General features: G+C 34.7%; 1 protein-coding gene across 4 annotated transcripts in view; it reads right to left on the bottom strand.

Moving 5' to 3' along the window:
- Positions 1 to 23,902, bottom strand: part of PRKCQ (protein kinase C theta) — a 188,903-nt gene that overhangs the window by 96,420 nt on the left and 68,581 nt on the right. For all 4 annotated transcript variants that reach the window (XM_051961551.1, XM_051961550.1, XM_051961553.1 and 1 more), the window contains exons 3-7: positions 18,601 to 18,800; positions 13,055 to 13,115; positions 2,466 to 2,628; positions 185 to 216; positions 7 to 92 (exon numbers count right to left, since the gene is read on the bottom strand). In XM_051961551.1, the coding sequence (XP_051817511.1) occupies positions 7 to 92; positions 185 to 216; positions 2,466 to 2,628; positions 13,055 to 13,115; positions 18,601 to 18,800 (542 nt within the window). The remainder of the gene's footprint in view (positions 1 to 6; positions 93 to 184; positions 217 to 2,465; positions 2,629 to 13,054; positions 13,116 to 18,600; positions 18,801 to 23,902) is intronic.

The raw sequence follows: 23,902 nt of genomic DNA, 5'->3' as shown, positions 1-23,902 counted from the left end.
ACACACCATCGTTTCTCTGCTGTTGACAGCGGATCCTGTACACTTGGCAATAACTTTATCAATGCATTTCTTGTGAATTGCTGCATTACATTCTGGAAGAAAAAGAAATATTGTTTAAGTACCAAAAGAGGTCAGAAACAAACCAAAAAAAGAGGGAAATAAGATAGAAAGCTTCCTTACTTACGTCGGCACTGATAACCTTGTTTGTTAAGGCCCCTGCAATAAAACACAAAGTTTATATTGAATGCCAGAGACACCATGAATTCCACATTTTATTTAAACATTTCACAGCTGCATTAGATCAAGTTTTCCCATTTTGGTTTATTTTTTTCCCCTCATTTCTTTTTTTTAATTGTTTTTTTTTCTGGTTATACATGTATATTTTTGGCTTGTTTCTTAGTATTCCAAGTTGTAGACAACTATTTATCAGGCATATCACATAACCAGTGAGCAACTATCACATGGCATTTATTGGAGTTAATGTTTGAGGAATTAAATAATTAAAGAATTTAGTGGCTGTGGGGTGCTATATTTTTGCCTTATTCATTGTATAGATAACTAGGTAGAAATTGAAAGATCTTAATGAAGCTAAAGTAAGAAAGCAGAAAGGGACTTCTGAGGAATATTGCCAGACTGTTGTTATTTAGTTGTTTCAGTCATGTCTCTTGACAAGAATACTGAAATGGCTTGCTATCTCCTTGTCATTTTACAGATGAGGAAACTGAGGCAAACAGGAGTAAGATGACTTATCCAAGGTAACACAGCTAATATCTGAGGCCAAATTTGAACTCAGGAAGAGGAATCTCTCAGTCCAGCCTGGCACTCTCCACTATACTACCTGACTGCCTTTATTAATTTCCAGATTGCTGCAACAAATTATTAACTTCCAAGCTAATATGCTGTATTATCCTTTCAGACAGGTCAAAGGTAGTTATCTATGAAATGATTTATATTCACTTCATGATCATCTAATAATCTTAAACACCCTTCAAGGTAACTAAATTGATTTAGTACCGTGGGAATGTCTATTATTAAAAAGAAGAGACTTAAGGGCGAATGTCCTCAAGTGAAGAAAGAGAATATAGAAAATAGGGAGGTGGTCTATGAGTCAAGAAGACTTAATTTCTGCTCTTTGACCTAAGCTAGCTGTGTGACCCAGCATACGTCATTTAATTTTTCAGAGTTCTAGGAAACTCTAAGACACTAATTTCAGATGAGTCTTTGATTAATACCAATAGAAGGAATTTCTAGATGAGAAGTTCTCTCCAATGATGGAATCCTTTCCCTCCCCATTTCCAAAAATGATTTAAGATGTTTATTGAGATATTCACTAATTGCAAGAAAGCATTATTTAATAATGCAAAGAGTGCTGGATTTGGAATCAGAAGTATGATCTAGGTTCTCTGGCATTTACTCTCCAGGTGTATTGGGTAAGCCAATTAATCTCTGTGAGACTTAATTTTATTTAAGTCTGATAATGAGATTTGACTAGATGATCTCTTAAGACCTTTTTACCTCTAAATCTATGACCCCTGTGATTAGAGGAAAACTAATCAATAACTATGGATCTACCAAGCCTATTTAACCTTTGGGCTGTATCTATGAACTTAATTCTATGCATTATCTCATTAGTGATCTTAGTGTCACAAAGGAAAATATACCTCTTTAAATAGAAAGGATACTGAGACTCAAAGATATGGGAGTAATTTCTAGTTTCTATTCTATTCTACCACAGTTTTTCCTATAACATCATTGAGGTTTTTGGGACAGCTAGATGCATAGTGGATAGAGTGCTGGGCTTGAAATCAGGAAGACTCATCTTTATGAGTTCAAATATGGCCTCAGATATTTCTTAGCTATGTGGATGTAGGCAACGACTTAACACTATTTGCCTTCGTTTCCTCATCTGTAAAATGAACTGGAGAAAGCTGGAGAAAACCACTTCAGCATCTTTTCTAAGAAAACCCCAAATGACTCACTAATAATAAATAACAAAAGACAACTTCAGAGGTTTTTTTTTTTTTTTTTAAACATTTCTTCCTGTTAATTCTAGTGGGGAAAAACTGACCAATGCAAATGTCTACTTTGGTAAATTGGAGTTGTGAGGTGGGGCAATTATGATTTCAATGCAAAAATATACTTGGAATAAGATACCCAAACTCTTCCATTCAGCTCCATACCCTTAATAATTCTTACCCTTAATAATTCTTACAACTCATGAGCATTTTTCCCCCAAGTTAGACCTTGCCTTTGTTTACTGCAAACAAACATCACCCAATAGGTCTGGGGAAGGTCCTCCCATGATATTTTCTAAATTCCACTGTGATTCCATTGAAACATTTGGAAACCTCCTAAGCTACATATGATGACCTCCAAACTAAATCATTCTCTACAAGCTGGGGTGAAGGGAATGCAGTGAGAAGCCTAACTTGAAAGCTGACTATGAAACATCCAAACCATTTTACCAGACAAACTCATGGCAGACAGAGCAGAAAGTGGGCTGAGGAAAAAAGGTAGCAGTGAACTCGTGACATTTGACATGGTGGACTTTGGCTTGTTTTATAGCTCCTCGGCGATGGTGCAATGTAAAGAAGCCTTCTGTGTCAAATGGACTTGGGTCTTTAGCATCTGTATAAAGGAGAAAGGGAGAAAAAGAAAAGTTAAGTGATGTGACTGAGCAAAGGTAAATTAAGCAGGGTTGGAACTGGGATGTGAAGGGTGGGAGGAAGGATCCTTTGGAACAGAGGCAAATAGGATGAGTACTGATTGCTCAAAATGATATTTCAGTAACAAATTCCATGAGTCATGGATTTTGTCTTTTCTACATCCTATGATATGTATTTTCTTGGCCAAAACTCAAACTGAGCTCTCTACTTCCCTTGGGTAGTTGTGAGCTGACTTTTTTCCAGAGATTATTTTTTCCTAAGGGATAAATTTTTGTAGCATTTGTTGGTCCCTTTTCTTTATTGCCTAAGATGATTCAGCCAATGGAGACAAAAAATGACAATTCTAGTTCAGTTTAGTTACCAGTTCTAGAGAAAAATGTGGTCATTATCAGCAATAGAAAAATTAACTATTTCTAGACTTAAAACAGTTTAGGGATAATTGTTTCAAACTAGGACACTTAAATACTTCACAGTGATCATAAAAGTAAATATTTTTAGCTCATCAACCTGGATAGACAGAATATGACAAATACTATACTTCTACATGGTACAATACAAATATGTGTATGTATACATATGATCAGATATATGCATATGCATATACATAGACATATAGATACCACAAAGTATCTATATCATATCTATTCATTTATACTTGCTGACTGATTTTTTTTGTATCTAGAGATATAAAATCAATGTATGTCTGTGTGTGTATAATCAGTCAGTCAACAAATATTAAGAATTTATTATGTGCTATGCATCCTATTACTACAAATAAAGGCCAAAACATGTCATGTGTCTTCAAGGTGCTCATGTTCTAACGGGGAGAGATAATGTAAAAAAAGACAAACCAAAACATTGCACAAATATGATATAACTAGTGTAAATGGAAGGTAATCTCAGAGGGAACCTTGTAGGAGGTAAGATTTGCATGGAATCTTGAAGGAAATCAGGAAGTTAGGAGATACAGATAGGGAGGAAGAGCATTCCAGGAATATGGGGATATATGGATGTGTATGTATATGTATACGTACACAAACACACACAGTATACATATACACATGTATAAATGTAGATGTAGATGTACACACATGTATGTGTGCTTAATATATTATATTATTATATTAATAACATGATACATTAATTATATTAATTAATTATAATTATATATTGATAATATATATTAATATATTACAGCAATCCTTTGATATTAATAGTACATGTATTATTTTCCTGATTTTACATATGTGGAATGATAAACATTTATATACACAAACATGGATATGGAGATACTAAATATATATGTGTGTGTGTGTGTGTGTGTGTGTGTGTGTGTGTGTGTTTATATATATATATATATAGTATTTAAAAGTCTTAGTGCAGTTTAGTTTTAGTAACCTAATACTGCATTAAGACTTTTGGAATGTTCTGTGTATCTAAATCTATCCATCTCATATTATATATACACAAACACATACATATAGGTATATGTATATCAGTGCCTATTATGGTAATCTGCCTAAGAGAATCAGAGAAATAAAAAGACCAAATTATGACCTACCTTGGGATGAAACAAAAGACAAATATGACATAGGATGAGTCTAGATTTAGCTATGATGTGAATTAAATTTCTAACTATAGGCAGACTAGCATATGTATATATCTATATGTACAGATTTTGTTCAGTTGTTTTTAGTCACATCTGACTCATCAGGACCTATTTGGGATTTTCTTGGCAAAGATACTAGAATGGTTTGCTATTTCCTTCTTCAACTCATTTTACAGATGAGGAAACTGAGGCAAACAGGATTAAGTGACTTGCCCAGAGCCATAAGCTAAGAAGTGTCTGAGGCCATATTTGAACTCAGGAAGGTAGTTTTCCTGACTTTAGGCCTGATATTCGATCTACTCCAAACACACATGAACTCAGTCAACAAGTATTTATTAAATACTTATTATGTGCTAGGTAGGCATCCTATTAAGCACTAGGGAGACATAGAAAGGCAAAAATATAATTTTTCTAATCTGTAACAATGATAAAAGTACTTTACACACATATGATTATTATGAAAATTGTTAGAAACTAGCAATCGTAATGCTTTAAGCAATATTTTTGTGGTATACATATAAAAAGTTATTTATATAAAGTAAAAAAAATGTAGGTCATGATCATGCAGTGGAAAGAATACTGGGACTTTGAGTTAGGAGAACCAAGTTCATATATCTTAGCTCTGACACTCATTAGCTATGTGGTGGTAAAATCAGTCCCATTTGTATTCTGAGTCTCAGTTTCCACATTTGTGAAATGAAGATAATATTTGCACTAACCACCGCCTCTCAGACATGCAGTAGGGAAATGATTAGTTAAGGAGATACAGAAATGCGAGCCATTCTTAGACAGGCAAAGCTATGATGGATAAACAGCATAATATGATTTATAGGATTTCTGATAAGGAATGAGTAGCAAGAGTAAGATAACTCATTTAAATGATTATAAATTATAAACATTTATAGAATTGAAAGGATCTTAGAAACAATATGGTTTGAACCTCATTGTCAGAGATGAAGGGCCCACAGAAGAGCCTAAGCGGCCAGAAGTGTTTGATAAAGATTTAAATTAAGTTGTTTTAACTATAGTTAAGGATATGTTGTCTGATCAATTTATGCTATTGGGTGAATGTCCCAGAAAACTGCTTTCCATGGGCCTCAGAATCTTCACATAAATGTAAAGTTCAACTAGTTCAGAACAGACAAATTTCTTTATCTTCCCTGGACTGCACTAGTGTTCCATATAAAATCTTAGGTTCTAAGATAGAAAAGGGAAGTAGTGATGATGGTGGGAGCAGGTCTGGACACATGTGTGTGTATGCATGTATTTCTCTTGATTCCAGTGCCTTCCCTCTGTTTATTACTCTATTTATCTTTTACCTGAATTATTTGTACATAGTTGTTTGCATGTTACTTCCCCCATTAAATAGGGAGCTTTTTGAGAGCATCAATTGCCTTTTGCTTTTCTTTGTAACTCCAGGACTTCACAAAGAGCCTGATACATAATAGATACTTAGTAAATGCTGACTGACTGACAGATCATAATCTCAGACTGGGACAAATCCCTTAGAGCTAGAAGGAATCTCTATATTTGTAGTTGGGTTGGGCCTGAAAAAGAATCAGAATTAGTGGACATGGAGGTCAAGATAATTATTACTGGGGTACTTATTTAATTATGACATAATTATACAGACACAGTTATAGCTAGTGTTGACTACTGTAAAGAGATTTACAATTTACACCCATTCCTCTTTTTGGGTAGAAATAAAAAGAAACATGCGAAATCGGGAGCATGAATGGAAATGATTCATTCTAAGCATCCTCACTATAGTTCTGTAAAAAAAAATCATTTGCATGCATTGTTATTCAGTACTTGTGTATCCTAGAAATGTTTCTTTGTTCTTCACTATGCCCTCCATATCTTTTTTCTTCCTTAATATGTCTTATTTACTAAAAGGCAATTTTCGTATATTTTTCAGAATCCTCTCTATTAGTCAGGGTGATGTTCATGAGCTCATCCACTTTCACAGCTTTCACATGGATGATTCCAAAATGACATCTCCAAATATTTCTCATTACCTGTGTTTCAAGGAATCAGTCAACAGAGAGTTATTCAGAGCTTATCATGTTCTTGCAAAGCACTGTAGTTATTCTTATGGAAGGACACAAAAAAGGTCCTTGCCCTTAAGGATCTTGACATCTAATTAAGGACATGGAGTACACATATAAAGATAATTAATGATATAAATTAGCAGATAAGGAAAGTCCATAGAATTGGGGTATGTTCACATTTAGGGAATGATGATATCTTTATCATATCCTAGAAACCAAGAAAGGATTTCAGGAAGATGGGAGTTTTCAATAGTAGCAAATTCTGCATAAAGGAAACTAAGGATAGAAAGGGGAACTGGATTTAGTTATTAGAAGTTCATTAATGGCTTTGGATAAATGTGTTTCAATAAAATAGTAGGGAAGGAAGTTAGATTACAGAGAAATAAGAACTGAGTAATGGCAAAAAGCATAAACTATACTCTTGGGAGTTTGGCAAAAGGAGATATAGGCTACAGATGTAGAAGATTCAAGGCAAGAAATTGCCTCCTCCCCAAGGACAAAGGATATCTAAGCATATTTAAGAGAGGAAAGAGTCAGTGGAAAAAGGAAAAACTTGAAGGTTAAGGTAGAAGACAATGGAGCAGTTGGGAAGCAGTGAGAAGATTGAAAAGAAGGGGTAGGAAAAAAGTTAGCCTCGAAAAATAAAAAGAACATGTGAGGAAGAAAAAGAAGAGAAGATAATAGTAATAAAACATCTGTAATTATTTTAAGATTTATAAAGCAATGATCTTGACAAAATCTTTGCAAGTAATGCATCAGGTATCATTATTATTACCATTCTGCAGATGAAGAAACCAAGAAACTATATAGAAGTTCAGAGTAGGAGGAAGGAGTGATTTTTGAAACAGAAAGGGTAGATGAGGTGGGTCTTGACCATTTCAATCAAGGTTACCTGCCACGAATAAGGAGGCAAGGAGAAGAGGGAGTTGAGGATAAGTTTGGAAGGACCACTATGAAGAATATGTTAGTGAGTTAATTGGAGATGAATCAAATGACTTCTGAGCATCAGATAAGACTCATTTTAAATCAGATGGCACATATTGATAGGGATCCCATTCAACACAGATTTGTGACTTTTTCTAGCAATGTAAAATAGAGAGTGGGATACATTTCTAGCACTAAGTTTGGGTACAATGAGACACAGTAGAAGATAAAGGTGTTCAGAGAACATAGGTTACTAGCGAGTTCAACACCAAAATAACCGTAAGACTCAATTGACATTAGGAAGGAAGAAGTTGGAGGTTTTAAGCAACAGGAGTCTATAGAGAACAAAAAGTAAGATTGATGGAAGTCAAATGTAAGTATTACTTTCAGGTAAGAGCATTGTGATCAGAAAGAGCAAACTCTGAATTTGAGATATTGAAAGCTGAGTTAAGATAAGATATAAATGTAGTGATAGTTAGCTAATATGGCACAGTGATGAAGGTCACTAGGATCTAGAGGGACAAAGGGCTGTGAAGTCAAATAGTCTCTTCGACTATCCCCTGCCCTTTATTTTAGCTACACAGGTTAGCCATAGCTATCCTGTCACTGGTGACTCAGTGGATAGTATGTTGGGGCATGAAATCTGGAAGATTTTAGTTCAACTTCAGCCTCAGATACTAGCTCTGTGGCCTTGGACAAGTACTTCTATTTGATTTAATCTGCTAGAGAAGGAAATGGCAAACTACTGTAGTATCTCTGCCAAGAAAACCCATACAGGGTCATAAAGAATTATACACAGTTGAACAACAAACTGTCACCAAGACATGTTATGCTTTCAGATTTTCATTTCTCTTGTTATAACACAAATCCTGACCCTCATTACTTCATTCCTAAATGACTTTAATACTCATGTAGCTGGTCTCCCTATCTTTAATATTTCCATCCTCTGTTTTAACTTTGACAGTAATGACATACTTAAAACACAGTTTTGATTATATCACCCCTCTGTTCAAAACTCATTAATGGTTTCCCATTGCCTTCTGAATCAGGTTCAGAGTCTTCTGTCTGGCTTTCAAGTTTCTCTAAGGCTTCTCCCCATAGGGCCTTATCTTCTTTTTTACTTTCCAGTAGGGTTTAATCAGTCAGCAGTTCTTACTGGATATTACACATACACAACCTTCATGACCTCTGCCAAAAAAAGCTTTGCTCAGTTTTTAAAATGTTGTTTAAATACCTTTTCTGACATGAACTTCTACAATCCAACGCACTCTCTTCTTTGAGCTCTCTTTATGGTTATAATCAGTACTATATTATGCTATACTTGTTATTTGTTTAAATTATGTTGTTTTTCCCTTTCTCCTAGAAAAATGAAAACTGCTTGAGGGCAGGACCACCTCTTATGCTTCAATTTAGCAAATACTGATTGATTCCCTACTTCATCCAAGAAACTGGCATCTGAGAGCCGTATTACTTTTTCTATTTGTATTCCCAGTGATTAGCACAATATATTCTTGGTACATGTCGTTGAGTTATTTCAATGATGTCTGACTCTTCATGACTCCTTTTGGGGTTTTCTTGTCATTTCCTTCTACAGCTTATTTTACAGATGAGGAAATGGGGACAAGTAAGGTTAAGTGATTTGTCCAGAGTCCCACAGCTAGGAAGTGTCTGAAGCTGGATTAGAACTCATGAAAATGAGTAGTTCTGATTTCAAGCCCAGCACTCTATCCACTTTATCATCTAGTTGTCTATACTGGATGTTGAACAAATGCTTTTCCATTTATTCTTTCATTCCCTTATAATGTTTCTCAGCACTTTAGAGAAAGCAATAAATATATCCTTATCTCTAAGGATCTTAAACTTCAGTAAGGGAGATGATATATACACAAATATGATGTGTATGATAGAAATAGGGTAAGACAAGTACATAAGATAGAAGAAAAGGGAGAAGTCAGACAAGTAATATGCAGTAAGCCTAAGAAGAGAGATAGATGGGGGTCAGGTTTGGGAAGGTTTTCAATATTAGGCTAAAGAATTCCTACTTTACTCAAGAATCATCAGAAAGGTTTTTAAGTCATGTAATGACTAATGAGAACTTGTACATTAGGAAGATGGATCTGGTCTTACTGTGAAAGATATATTGAAGGAATGGATACTGGGTAGAAGGCTTCTGAGATAATCTAGGTATTAAGGACCCAAAATAGGGCATTGGGGGACAAATAGGAGGGGATGGATTTGAGAAGTATTGTAGAGTCAGAACTGGTTGGATTTTGTTTCCATATCACTAAAATCACACATCAACATATAAGGGTTGATGCTAAGGAAAGAATCAAAAAACCATTCCAAGATATGAGCTAGTGATTGGGAGAAAGTTGATTTCATTAATATGAATAAGGAAGGCAGGAGGTAGAGGGAGCTGATAAAATTTAACATATTTATTTGGAGATAATGATGAAACATTTAGATTTAGAGACAGATGGAAAAGTTAGGTGTAGATCTTGAGAGAATTATCAGAGTTAGAAATAAAGAAGTTTAAGTCATACATATGAAAGTGGTAAGTGAAATTGTAAGAGTAAATGAGATTGCCAAGGGTGACACTCTAGAGAGAAAAAAAGACAAAAAACTCTGGATCAGAGCTTTAAGAAATAATTACATTTCAAAGGCAGAAAGAGAGTACCATTGGACAAACTTTTTTGTAACCCTCACAGTGCCTAGCATTATAATAAATATTTCACACCAAACACCTTCTTCTTTCTCTTTTTACCCTCACATGGTAAATTAGTATATATTGAAAATATGGGTGAAAAACCACTAACTATGGCCTTGGACATGGGAACCCTACATTAACATCAATATATCAATTATTTGTAATTTTATTTGGGTGAAAACTTTCTACCTAGGGAATTAGCTACTTTTCTCTTATTCAAGTAATTGATGTGTAAAAGGCAGGATTTGAATTCTTGTCTCCCTGACTCCAGGACTAGCACTCTACCAATAGATATCTATTGCCTCTTTATCTTTAAGAGGAAAAAAAAGATTTCTGGGCATGTACAATTAAGGTAAAGCTTTATGGTATTTTTTCCCCTTCTCACCTGCATTTGTTTCTCCATTGGAATGAAAAATTCAAGTTTCACTGTAGCAGTATGAATATTCATGAAGCTGTTTCTTAAAAGAGAAATCTAAATTCTTTCCTAAAATAACTTGCATTCAAATGATTTCTCAATTTACATAATGTATTTTGAAAGAAGTAGTGAGAACAGTGTAGTTTTTCTTATATTTAAGAAAAGGTGCTTTTAAAACACACATATACATGTACATTAAGATGTTAGGCCAGTAATTGATATTTCTTTTCTTTTTATTTGTGAAATTTTTTTTCTGATGTCCCAAGTCAATATATATATATATACAAAACAAAATATTTTCAAAACATTATAGTTATATGTGATTTATATTTAGAGTAAAAAGCCTTAAATTATTTCATAAGGATTTTGATTTATTCAATAATAATTATTTATATAGTATTTTATGCTAAACACTGTGTTAAGTGCTTTACAATTATCTCATTTGATCCTCAAAACAACCTTGCAAGATAGGTCTAATATTCCATTAGATGAGGAAACTGAAGGTGAAGAGCTTAAGCGACTTTCCCAGTGTCATACAGCTAATGTCTGTGGCCATATTTGACCTCAAGTCCTCCTGACTCTAGGACTGGTGTTCTATCCAATATTCCACCTCGGTGCCCTACTTAAGACTTGCCTAAATTAAAATTTCCCTTTTCTTTGACATCCCCCCTACCTCCCACTGTCCCCACCAAAAATATTAGGGATAAGTGACATCTCATTATCATCGGAATTCTCTCTTTAGGTTTAGGATATTAGGAGTTACAGTAATTAATGTGAGTACCTAGATACTCAGTAAATATATATATATATATATATATATATAATATATATATATATATATATATATGTGTGTGTGTGTGTGTGTGTATATAATGTGTGTATGTGTGTGTGTGTGTATTTATCCTCATGTATATATGTGCATCTATACATATATATAAATATGCATATATGTATATATACAAACAATACACACACACACACACACACATATATATATACACACACACATATACACACACATATACATTATACACAGCCATTTGCTGCTTCTGTGGCATCAGGTTATTTCCTTATGCATATATATGTGAATATAGCTTTCATGATACAAGCCTTTTTTATACATAATTTAAATTCATGATAACATTTTGTATCTTTTTTTGTGTGTTTTTTAAATAGGAAATGATTAATATGATACTTGCTATGGTGGCAGACAGAATTACAGAGCTGGAAGAAAACTTTTAAAATGCTTTAATTTTGGAGTTCTTTTGGAGCTTTGGAGTTCTTAACCTTTTTTGTGTGTGTCATAGACCCCTTTGGTCATCTGGTACAGCCTGTGGAGCCTTACTCAGAATGATGTTTTTAAAGGCACAAAATAATATACATAGAAATACAAAGATTAGTGAAAATAAAGATGTGATTCTTTTCTCCTATCAAAGGTCAGAGACCCCTGAAGGGGGTTTGTGGATGTTTGTGTTAGGAACTCTTGACCTAATCTATCATCTTCATTACCTAGGTGAGGGACCTAAGAATAAGAAGTTTATAGGACATAGCTCATTTCTCCTGGTTTGGAACACTTTCTATTACAGGTAAGCCCTAGGTTTAGGGTTAGAAGGGACTTTAGGGGTCATTTAGCCCAGGTGTTCCATTTTATAGATGACTAAATGAGGCACATAGCCACCTGCCCTAAATTACATTGGGAATGAGAGCCATAATTTACTCTCATGTCCTACACCTCTGAATTCAGAGCATTTCCACAATACTCCCAATTATTAATTTCATTTAAACTCTTCCTGTATGTCTTGGAAGTAAACTCAGATCTTATACCACGTTACTTTTATGCAGAAGACATTTGCACCCATATATTCAATGTGTGTTCCTACATACTTATAATAAACACATACTTTAACAGTTCTAGGATGTGTGATTTCAGTCATGTGGGTACATCCAACACTGAAACAAATCCCATCCTCTCTATGTTCTTTAAGCCATTTCGTAAATTGTTGTAATCTACAAGATGCTGTTGGTACAGTGAATAGGGCATTGGATGGTGGATTGAATCAGGAAGATTTGAGTTAAAATCCAACTTCAGAGACTTAGTAGCTGTGTGACCTTAGATAACTCACTCGACTTCTGTCTCAATTTTCTTATATGTAAAATGGGAATAATAACAGCACCTACCTCCCATGGTTATTGTAAAGATCAAATAACTTAATAATTGTAAAGTGCATAGCATAGTACCTGGCATATAGTAAGTGCTATATAAATGTTAGCTGCTATTGTTATTATTATATAATATTATATATGTAATGCATATATGATAAATATATATAATATAACATTATCACATGGCATCCATCTTTCATTATTAGTTTGGATTTAACACTAGAAAGTAGAAATTAGATTCACAACTATACTCAAAAACAGAATTAAAAGCATTGTTTACCAAGAGTCAGAGAATGAAAGAATGATAGTAAAAATATCAATAGGCTGTTACATATGTGGCCTACAAAGTTCATCCATTCAAACTATGAACATCATTGGAAATGTCAACAACATGGAATGTCTGAGTATTTCTATTTCTACTCCCATCCTTTCCCACCATTATAGAAATTTTAAAAGGGCACATGTTTGAAAAGCCATGTCCTTCTCATCCCCAAATAGTAAGAAAAAAATGTCACTTGCCACTCATTTCCAGAAAGTATCTTGCATTCATTAGCATGCGGCCTTGAGGTTTCAGCTCTAACTGGTTGAGAGAAAGAAAGAAAGATCAGTCAGACAGTGAGAAGAGAACCTTTGGCTAAGCATTTTAAAGTTCTCTGGCAGAAAAGGTTGGTTATTGCAGGGACTGATAGTTCTTTATGGAAGACTTTTCAATTCCCTATCTTCTCTCTATTCATCATTACCATTAGAAATATCAGTGATCTGAAGGACAGCTCTCTCATCAATGACACTTAGAACACCTCAAAATTCATGACTGGTTTTTGGAAGTCAAAATCTAGAGTGGAAAGTAGACTAGGTTTTTGAGAGAGGCTCACTGACCTAATTTGGATTTTTTTTTTTCTTTTTAAAATTTTTATTTGATGAGTACTTACAGGTCAGATGCTGGTCATAATTGAAGGACTATAAGGGATTAGGTAAAGGGTACAGGTTTTAGTTTTTAATTTTTAGGCTAAAGGAAAGAGCATAAGGACAGATAAATTGTGACTTTGTAAGTAGATGTATTCAACTTTCTTCACTATGGTCAATCCAGACAGAAAAGGTATTGAATAGGCAAAGAAAAATAATTTATCAAAGAATCAGAAGTCTCCTCAACAAAGGACCAGGTAACCCAAGAGGGAACATTTTAAGCTAGACTGGTCCAGGAGGTGATGCAAAATTCCCATAACAAAATGATTCAGTCAGCACGTAGCATACAGTAATATTACTGCTAGGGAAAATCAGGAAATCATTAAAGTCATTTCAACAAATACTTAAAGGTAAATATGGGAATGTGTTTTGCATGACTCCACATATATGATTGATATCTCTTCTCAATAGGTGAAGGGGAGAGAAAATTTGGAATTCAAAATGTAAAAAAAGTTAAAAATAAGTGAAAAATTAAACAAACATTTATTATTTACTATATATAAATAAAACACTGGAGATAATACAAAGGCAAAAAAATGTGAAGCTTCCTATCTTTCTGGAGTCTATGTATTCTTTTAGGAAACAACATATACAAAATCAAATAAATAATCAATTAACATTTATTAAAAGTTTACTGTATGCCAGTATGATGGATAGTGCTGGGGATTTAAAGACAGGCAAAATACAATCTTTTTCCAGGAACTCACAATCTAATGACAATAGGAAGCAAGTTGGAGAAGGAAGGGAACTCTAACCACTATGGAGGCTTAGCAGAAGAAATACAACCAAGAAGCTTAGGATTCTAAGAGATAGAAATGAGGTAGTATAGTGGATGGTCTAGTTCAACACAGAGTCAGAATGCCAAGTTCTGGAAAGACCTAGTGTTTTAGTTTGAGAAGTGAGGAAATAAGAAATGACACTAGAAAGATAGAATGGAGTCAGATTATGGAGGTCTTTAAAGGCCAGCCTGAAAAGTTTGTAATTTGTGAGAGCCACTGAAAATTCCTGAGCACAGTTACAACCACGATTTATGGAAAATTATTTTGTTAAAGCAAAGACAAAAAGAACCAAATTGTTAGTGCTATTATCCCAATACTACAGATAGCAGAAGAAATTTTAAAAATATAATTGAAAGCCTTGATTCATGGTCACAGTTAAGAATTGAGTTGTGAGTAATATGAGGAAAATGTGAGGACAAATCTCTTTTTAGGATATAGAAAGGACTTAGCCTACCATAGACTGTTAAAGGATGAAATTTAAAATTGTAAAAGAGTAAATGTCTTTTTCAGGGTTGTAGAAATTCACTCTTTGGACTAGGTTTTGTTATTGAGTCACCTCAATTGTTTGACTCTTTTAAAAAAACTACATTTGGAATTTTCTTAGCAAAGATATTGGAGGAATTTTGAATATCTTTCTCTAGCTCATGAGGAAACTGAAGCAAATGGTTAAATATGTGACTTGCCCAGGGTCACATAGCTGTCTGAGGCTGGATTTGAACTTATGTCCTCCTGACTCCAGAGCAGGGACTCTATTCATTATGTCACCTAGCTGTGCATATCAGATGTAAACTGACAGAAAACAAAAAAATAAAAACATATGCCGAGGGAAAAAATAACTTGCATCTACTGGATTCTCAGTAAATATTTACTAGTTACAAATGAAGTTTATGGTTATGAGTTTGATATCAAAATAAAATGGTGAAAATTGAACATTCTTTGAATACCTTATTAGCAAAGCTGTATAAGTGTAGTATTTGTGGTTTATGAGGGGCTTTAATTAAGCAGTTATTCCCTGGAAAAACAATGCATTATGGGGAGAATGGGAGAAAAGGGATACTGTTTTTGTCTCCCTCCCTTTTCCCTCAAATGAGAACAAAACAGAAGGAAAGTCAGAAGGAATTACATACAATCAAGGAAACTTTGAAAGTTACACATTGAATTTATTATGTACTCGAAGAGCAAAATCTACATAATAAAAATTCACAGTTTGATGTATAATCCTCCTTTCCTTCTGTTCCACAGTGTATATGGAAATGCTCATCACACTGGGTGTTTGTTAAGTTCAGAATAAAAAATTAAAAAAAATGTTGCATTATATGTTAAGAGTGAGTCAATTTTTGTTATTGCATAAAAGGTAGCATTTTGGTACAAAAGATCAAATAACTAGTAAACATACTGGGTTTGATACTTAGACAGGAAGAGCCAGTTGAAAGCTTATAGGTAAATGATAAACTTGAGAAAGGCAACTACAAACACAAATTTAGAATTTAGAAAGCAAAAAGAAAACAGAATTAGTTTTAAGAAAGTGTTTTTCATTATTACAGAGAGATGAAATCAATAAGCCAAAGGGCATTTTAAGTGCTGTTTTGTAACAGATACTATACTAGGCATTAGGATGCACCAAACAAATACCAAACATTCTCTTGCTTCAGAAAGCTTGCTTTCTGTTAGAGAAAACAACACGTACACATAGAAGTATCTACAAATCACACACAAATACAAGATTTTGTTCCATGGTGGAGGAATGAGGTACTGAAAATTTAGGGGAATCAGAAGCCTCAAGTAGGAGGTGGTGCTTGAATTCATTTTTGGAGAAAGTTAGGAATTCTGGAAGGCTGATGTAAGGAGTGAATGCAGGATCCATAGAACAGATAGCCTGTACAAAGGCAAGGAGCTGGATGGAATGTCCTATCTGAGGAACAGTAGGTAGACCAGTTTGACTGAACCATAGAGTACATGAAGAGGAATAATGTGTAATAAATGTTACTGGAAAGATAGGCTGGAGTCAGATTGTGAAAGGCTTTAAATGACATAGGAGTTTATATTTAGTTCTAGAGGTAATAGGAAATCACTGAGCTTAGAAAATAATTTTAAAAAATTGCCATGTAGAATAATGTTGGAAAAGATAACAAACCATGATTACATAAAGAGCTGAACACAACAAGTTACACATTTAGTGAAATTCCCAAAGAATAATATAAATCATCAGAAAGACAGAGTTATGTAACAACAATGAGTTCTACTTGCTTCCTTTCTCGTGTTTCCCAGATTTTCCTTCCCAAATGTTCAAATCACCTCACCTAGGTTTGTTCTCCTTTTTCTTTCTTTGTCCCTGTTTGGTCACTATCTTCTCCAATTCTGAATTGCAGCTGCTATGTTTATGCTTATCTTCTGATCTCATTTCAGTCCTAATTCCCTCCCTCTTCTCTTTAGGCTCTATTTCTCCCTGCTTCTCATGATAACAATTGAATAATTTGACAAACTCATAATCTTAATGTGCTCATGGAAAAAAAAATCTTCTCTCTACTTCCTATGCCTAAGTTGAAATGTAAAAAAGGAGCTTTTTTTTTGGGGGGGGATTATAAAGATTATTTAGTGTACTATAGCAATATTAAGACATATAAATCAGATGAGATGTGTGTAAAACATGTGGCATAAATTGAAAATCATCAATTCAAACATTTTCAGTTGTATCAAACTCTGTGTCACAGGTGGGGTTTTCTTGGCAAAGATAGCCATTTCCTTCTGTAGCTTATTTTTCAGATGAGAAAACTGAGGCAAACGAGGTTAAGTGACTTGCCCAGATTACATAGCTAGTAAGTAAATAAGGCTAGATTTAAACTCAGGGAGATGAGTCTTCCTGACTGAGGCCTGACGTTCTGAATACTGCAACTCCTAGCTACTCCAATTAAATTAAATATACATGCACACAATAATTTATGGCTTAGGAGAACATTAAATTCTAATTATATTACAAAACAAATGCTCTTATCTCTTACAAGTTGGCTGCTCCTCAACTTAATTCTTAAATATAAAATGTTCAAAATTTCTGAACCCCTAAACTTTTCAGTATGGCCCATACTTGACCCACCCTTTAAAAAATTTTCATAGCATATGAAACCAAGACAAAGTTTTAGCCTAAATTTCCAAATAGCTGCTGGATAAACACTGAAGGTTAGGCTGAAATAATTACAGAATCATTGAACAAATGGTAGAATGGTAAATTAGTTAAGGATAGACATAAAGAAATTAATTAAATGTAAACTTTAAAAAGCTACCTTCTTTTTCTACCCTTTATTTCTCTACTTATTTCACCCTGTGCTATTCTTCTTTTCAAAACAAAAACAAAAGGTTGCAGGTGGATAATATTCATAATTGGGGAACTGATGGCATTTTCTAAATCAACTTCATAGATTTAGAACTGAGAGAGACTTTAATGCTCATTTAATATAGTCCCTACTTATACAGATGAGTAAACTGAGGAAGAAAACAGACAATTTCCTCCAGGTCACATAGGTAGGAAGTGACTGGTGACTAGAAGTGTAAGACTTTTATCAGTCTTTGGAATATTTCTTTCATTTTGAGCATAATCAAAGCCCAGTATGTTCTTAAAATATAGCTGATGTGCATCAAATTTCCAAGCTTTCATATGTTCTTATTCTGCATCATACCTATTATCCTTACTTCACATTTACGGCTAAGAAATCACATTTAAAACATACCTGTGTGAAAATTACAGAGTTGCTATACCCAATCAGACTGAGTTCCGTCTTATCTTTAGATGAGACAATAGACATTTTTGATCTCAGTGAATTTCTACAAGATGACAATCACCACATTCTAGTAATGACATGTCATCAATATGAAAGCTTAACATAACTCTTTTTAAAATTTTTTTAAAATAACTTTTTATTGACAGAACCCATGCCAGGATAATTTTTTTACAGCATTATCCCTTGCATTCACTTCTGTTCCCATTTTTCCCTTCCCTCCTCCACCCCCTCCCCCAGATGGCAAACAATCCTTTATATAATATAACTCTTAATGCTGGTGCCTTTCCCCTGTCGATTAACTCAAATCCTCCTTTTTTCTCTCTCTCTCCTTCTCTCTCTCTCTCTCTCTCTCTCTCTCTCTCTCTCTCTCTCTCTCTCTCTCTCTCTCTCTCTCTGCCCTCCCTCTCATTATGCATTTTCATGTTGTCTTCCCTAATAGACCATAAGCTCCCTGAAAGTAGGAACTATCTTTTGCCTATCTTTGTATAGCACTTAATATACAGGAGACACTTAATAAATGCTCAATTGACTAAATGCATAATATATTTACCCAGATTTCTGTCTTTCCATTGTTTTTCTTGCATCTCTCTGCCAATGAGTAGAGTTCTATGGTTGTTTCAGATATGAGGTCGATGTTTTTTCCCTTCACAATGATTTGCATCACTCTCCCCTTATTGATATGAGCATCAAAAGTGCTCTCCCAGGGTGGGTACATGGTAGGCTTCTTCTGGACGTAGATTTGCCCATTTTCTGCAAAAAGAAAAACATTTGTATAATATTCCCTTAAACTAGATTAACATGATATTCAGTTCAATTAAACAAAGATTCACTGAGAGTCTGAACCTCTTAGCACTATTTGAAAAATATAGTCCTTAACTCTGGGAAACATCAAAGCAGAGACATGAGATTAAGTCACATGACAGCATGTTTTTCAGTCCTAGATCCATAGCAAAGCAAATGATCTGAATAATCTATTTGGATAATTCTGGTCACAAAAATCTTAAAATCTTCTTTTCTCCCTATATTATATGCAATGGATCTTCTTTCTTATATGTAAGATTATCAGTACATTACTTCCCTTTTGGAACTAATGTTCTATCTCCTGGAAAAGTAATTCCTGTTCTACCAATTACTTGAATTGTGACCTAGAATACATTACTGAAGCTCTTTTGGTTTCGGTTTCTTGATGTGTAATAGGGAGACCATGTGGCTGACCCAGCTCATTGACACCTGAGGAAGAATGACTAATCGAAAAAGATTATGTATCCTATTTGAAAGATACAACAGCATGCTTTTGAGACCATCCTAAGCACTCTTTTATTGTGGCTTTTATAAAGTCTTTTACAATGAGTAAATCATAAACTATTCCACATTCTGTATCGACTACACTATCTTAGGGCAACATCATTTAAACTTCAGGACTATACCTTCCTTTGATAAGAATATTTCTATGTACAATTGCCACCTGGCTTTGCTATACTGTACAACACTTCAGCATAGTGATAGTAGAAGTAAATCAGATTAGTAGAGAGAGGGCTATGGATTAATTTTAAAATGGGGTCCAAATATAGAAAAAAATTTCATTTAGCAAGTATAATCTTGTGTAATAGAATCTATTAAAGAATACAACTCAGCTGGGATTAACTACCTAAAAGTATCCTTCCTAGGAAATACAATTTATCTATTGATATTTGAACTTTAAATTATATTGTAGGAATTTGGAACTCAAAAATTTTTTAAAGATAGATTACTTTTAATATTACATTGTTTGCAAACATTTTTCATCTGCCCAAGATGTACTTCAGTGTGTCCTCTTTATCAGTCAATCAATATTTAAATGATGACTCTGAATTGGCATCAGTTTTTCAAAAAGCTCTGATTTCATTATATGGATATTATGATTTTTCTAATTGGGTATATTTCAATCCTTCTAAGCCTTGATTGGCATTCTCCATGAATTTGTCACCTTTTAGGCCAATATTCTGCTGACAAATCTATCTGAATTTATGCTAGTTTTTGTATAAAAGGTACAGCTACTGTCAATTAGGTGATGCAATGGAGTTAGAAAAATCCAATTCAAATCCAGCTGAATGACCCTGACAATTTATTTAACTTTCATCTATTTCTTCAATTGTAAATGGGAATAACAGTACCTATCTCCAGGGGAGTTATGAAGGTTAAATGAAATAGAAACCCTAAAGCACTTAGCAAGGTGCCTGCCATGTTACAGGCATTTAATAAATAATTGTTCACTTTTCTTTTTCCCTCTTCTAGTCAAAGACTTTTCAGCCCAGGAGGCCCTAGTCTTCCAGAATTGTGCTCTAATTTTTTATTATTTTATTGTTTCAGTCATATCCAACTCTTCCTGATTGCATTTGGGGTTTTCTTGGCAGGAATACTGGAGTGGTTTGCCTTTTCCAGCTCATTTCACAGATAAGGAAACTGAAACAAACAGGGTTAAATGATTTGCCCAGAGGCATACCAACTAGTAAGTACCTGAGGCCACATTTGATTTCAGGTCCTCCTGACTCCAGACCTAGTGGTCTATTGATGATGTTATCTAGCTACCCATATATGCTTTAAGAATCTAGGGCTTTCATGATGAGACATTAGAATAAATGTAGTGGAGATTTCGCACTTAAAGCAAATAAAATGACAAATTATATCCTTCAAAGGAACTGATAAAGCTCCTCCTTTAGGGGACAGATTCATGGCCTAAAAACAAACTACTTGAATCTAAATTTCTGGAGGGTAAGAAACAAGTGTCCTGAACAGCAATTCATTTTGACAAGCATTTATTAAATTCCTAACATGTGCTAGGTTCTGATAATATAGAGATAAAATCAAAACAATTCCTGGCTTCAAGAAGACTACTTTTTTTTTGGAGGGGGGGAAACAATATGTATTTTCATAGAAAATTTTGAATATATACAAAGTAATTTCCCTTGGGGAGATGGTCAGTAGGCAATCGAGAAGAAGAGCCTAAGCCTCCTATGGCATGTGAGCTGAACTTTGAAGGAATGTGGAGGTACTGAGAGGAAAAGGGGCAAGTAAGTGCCTTTCCAGACATTGGAGACAATATGCACAAAGTCATGGAAGATAGAATATTATGGAGAGTAACAGTGTTTGAGCCAATCTGTCCAACACATAGAATTATGAAGGACAAAAAAAGGTTCAAAAGATAGACTGGGAGAAGATAATAATAAGATCACAAATTTGGAGCTAGAAGGGGACTTGGAAGCCATTGAGGCAAACATCCTCATTTTACAGAAGAGGAAATTGAGATCCATGAGTATAAAAGGACTTGCCTTAGTTATGGAATTAATAAGTGTCTGAGATAAGATGTGACTCAAGTTTTCTGACTAACTCCATTTCACTATTTACTACACCATGGTGCCTTTCTAATGTGGGGCCTGCATGAGTTCTGGTAAAGATGGAAACACTAATTTATGGGAGTTACTTTGGTCCTCTTGCATAAGATATGATACTTTTATTGTACAATAAAAATGATGAGTTTGATGAGTTGGTAAGTGGTTGTTTCTGTGTCATTTTCACTTACTGTAATAGGGAAGCAGGAAATAGGAGTGATCTTGTGCGATCTTAGGCAAGTCATTTAACCTCACAACAAAGTGATTAGACTTCTGAGATGTCAAATAGACAGGTAGCTTTTAACACTCCCTAATAACAGCCTAATTAGGAATATTTAACAAAATTAATAAAAATACAATAAAACATGTTGTTGAGTCACGTCAGGCTCTATGTAACCCCATTTGGGATTTTCTTGGCAGAGATACTGTGGAGCAGTTTGACATTTCCTTCTCCAACTCATTTTATAGATGAGGAAACAGAGGCAAAGAGTGTTGCGACTTTCCCAGGATCATATGAGTATCTAAAGTTGAATTTGAAATCATGACTTCACGAGTCTTCCTGATTCTAAGCCCAATCCATTGCACCACCAACTGCCCCACAACAGAACACTGATAATGTTAGTATGTGGGTTTTCTAAGTAATATGTAGCTTGAAGGGTGTAGTCACTACTTGACTTTCAGTTGGTCTTTCTATTTCAGTTAACACCAGTGGATTAGATGACTTCTGAGGAAGGCCTTTTCCAGTTTTAAGTCTACAATACCAATAAAAACAAAAGGCTTTTAGTGTCTTCCAGTTTCTTTCTCTCTTCTCAAACCATTCACCATCAAAACACTACCACCAACAAAATACTTCAAAACAGAATTTTATACCCATTCATTTTCTAAAAGTACCTAACACCAAATTGAGATCAATTGCTACCCAAGAAAGAACAAGAGAATTTAGAAATCTTTGCCATTTTTTGGACGTCTCATACTCTTACAGCCTAAATACCAGCTTGACCTTCACTCACCTGCCCTTTCCTGGGACTTTTCAATCAGCTTCTTCCCTGACAAGGCCTGACTTATCATGGAAAATATGGTCACAAAGCCTGATGTGTCTTGAGGCCAGGAAGTGCTACTTTAATCTCAGTGTGATCTTGTACTAGGTCTTGATTGAAAAAAAAAAAAAGCCTTCAACAATTCCACAGGTTAACCTTTCAAAAAAGCAAAGTTTCCCCACTTTTTTTCTTTAAGAAGGTCGGTTCCTTGATCCACACTACTGATTAGATCAAGTTCAAACACTCAGCCAAAAAGAAATTCCCCCCCTGGGGGAGGCAAATGTCAATGAGACCTGTGGTTATAAAGAGAACTAGATCCAGGAGGCCCATTAGGTCAAAAGCTGATTTTTAAAAAGCAGGCATTTTGCATTTCAAAGACTTCAGTGACATCTGAAAGGTTTTCATTTGGGAGCAGCTGTATACTCACTTCTGGGGTAGTGAGGTGGCCATATCAAAAGACCAAACCAGAGGAAAACTCAGCTGAGACTATGGATGATCAATGGCCAACAAACCATTTCCTTCAGTTTGGGTAGGTTGAAAGTGACTGCCACAATGTCATGATCCATGAAGCAAGCAACTTTTAATTTTGGAGAATATGAGAAAACAAAGATTTTCTGGAATATGCTCCTAGAGAATTCCATCTGCAACATACTTTACTAGGGTTTCCTCATATGCAAAACTTAGAGTAGCAATGATGTGAACTCTAAACCAATACATTCTGTTCCCATAGTCAGGAAATGCCAGAGATCAGTTTTCCCAGTCTGGCTTGTTAGTCAATAATGATGTGAAGCTGGAACTCTTATTAGCTCATCCTGCCTCCATTGTTAGTAACTCCAATCCATCCATTCTGTCTTCAGCCTCTGAGATTATCTTGATTAGCATACCTTTAGACAAGACTGAGGTATGGTAAGTCACATAGACTACCTGGTTCCTCCCTAGGAAGGGAGGTTCCTTTCTCCACACTCCTCCCTTTCCTCTCTAGATCACTCTTTTTCTCAGTATCTTTACGGTATTAACAACTTTTGAGAATATGTCCAAAGAGTTTTTGTTTATATGGGCTACATAATAGATATTTATCATAAAAAGAAAAAAAAACTAATTTTGAATTTGTAGACCCTCTGAAAGGATTTCAGAGACCCTCCAGGATTCACTGCACCACACTTTGAAAACCACTGCTCTAGACTCTACCTGTTCCTCTTATTCCTTGAGACCATAAAGTTCCCTGAACTCAGAACATTGCTTCATCACCTATGATTCTGCCTTATTTCGTCACATCTAGCTAAGCCCATGAGCTATTTCACATAATAAATGGCAAATCTTTGTTCTGTGATAGATGCCTCTGTCATGATTGTTTCATGTTGAAATTTGAACTATTATGCTCTCCCAAATGTACTTCATATATTCACATTATTATCACATCAGCTCCTAGTCTGAAGAGTGATGGATT

The sequence above is a fragment of the Antechinus flavipes genome, chromosome 5, assembly GCF_016432865.1.
Source record: "Antechinus flavipes isolate AdamAnt ecotype Samford, QLD, Australia chromosome 5, AdamAnt_v2, whole genome shotgun sequence".
In the NCBI taxonomy this organism is placed as follows: domain Eukaryota; kingdom Metazoa; phylum Chordata; class Mammalia; order Dasyuromorphia; family Dasyuridae; genus Antechinus; species Antechinus flavipes.
The sequence above is the reverse complement of the archived record's forward strand: the minus strand, read 5'-3'. Positions and strand labels throughout refer to the sequence as shown.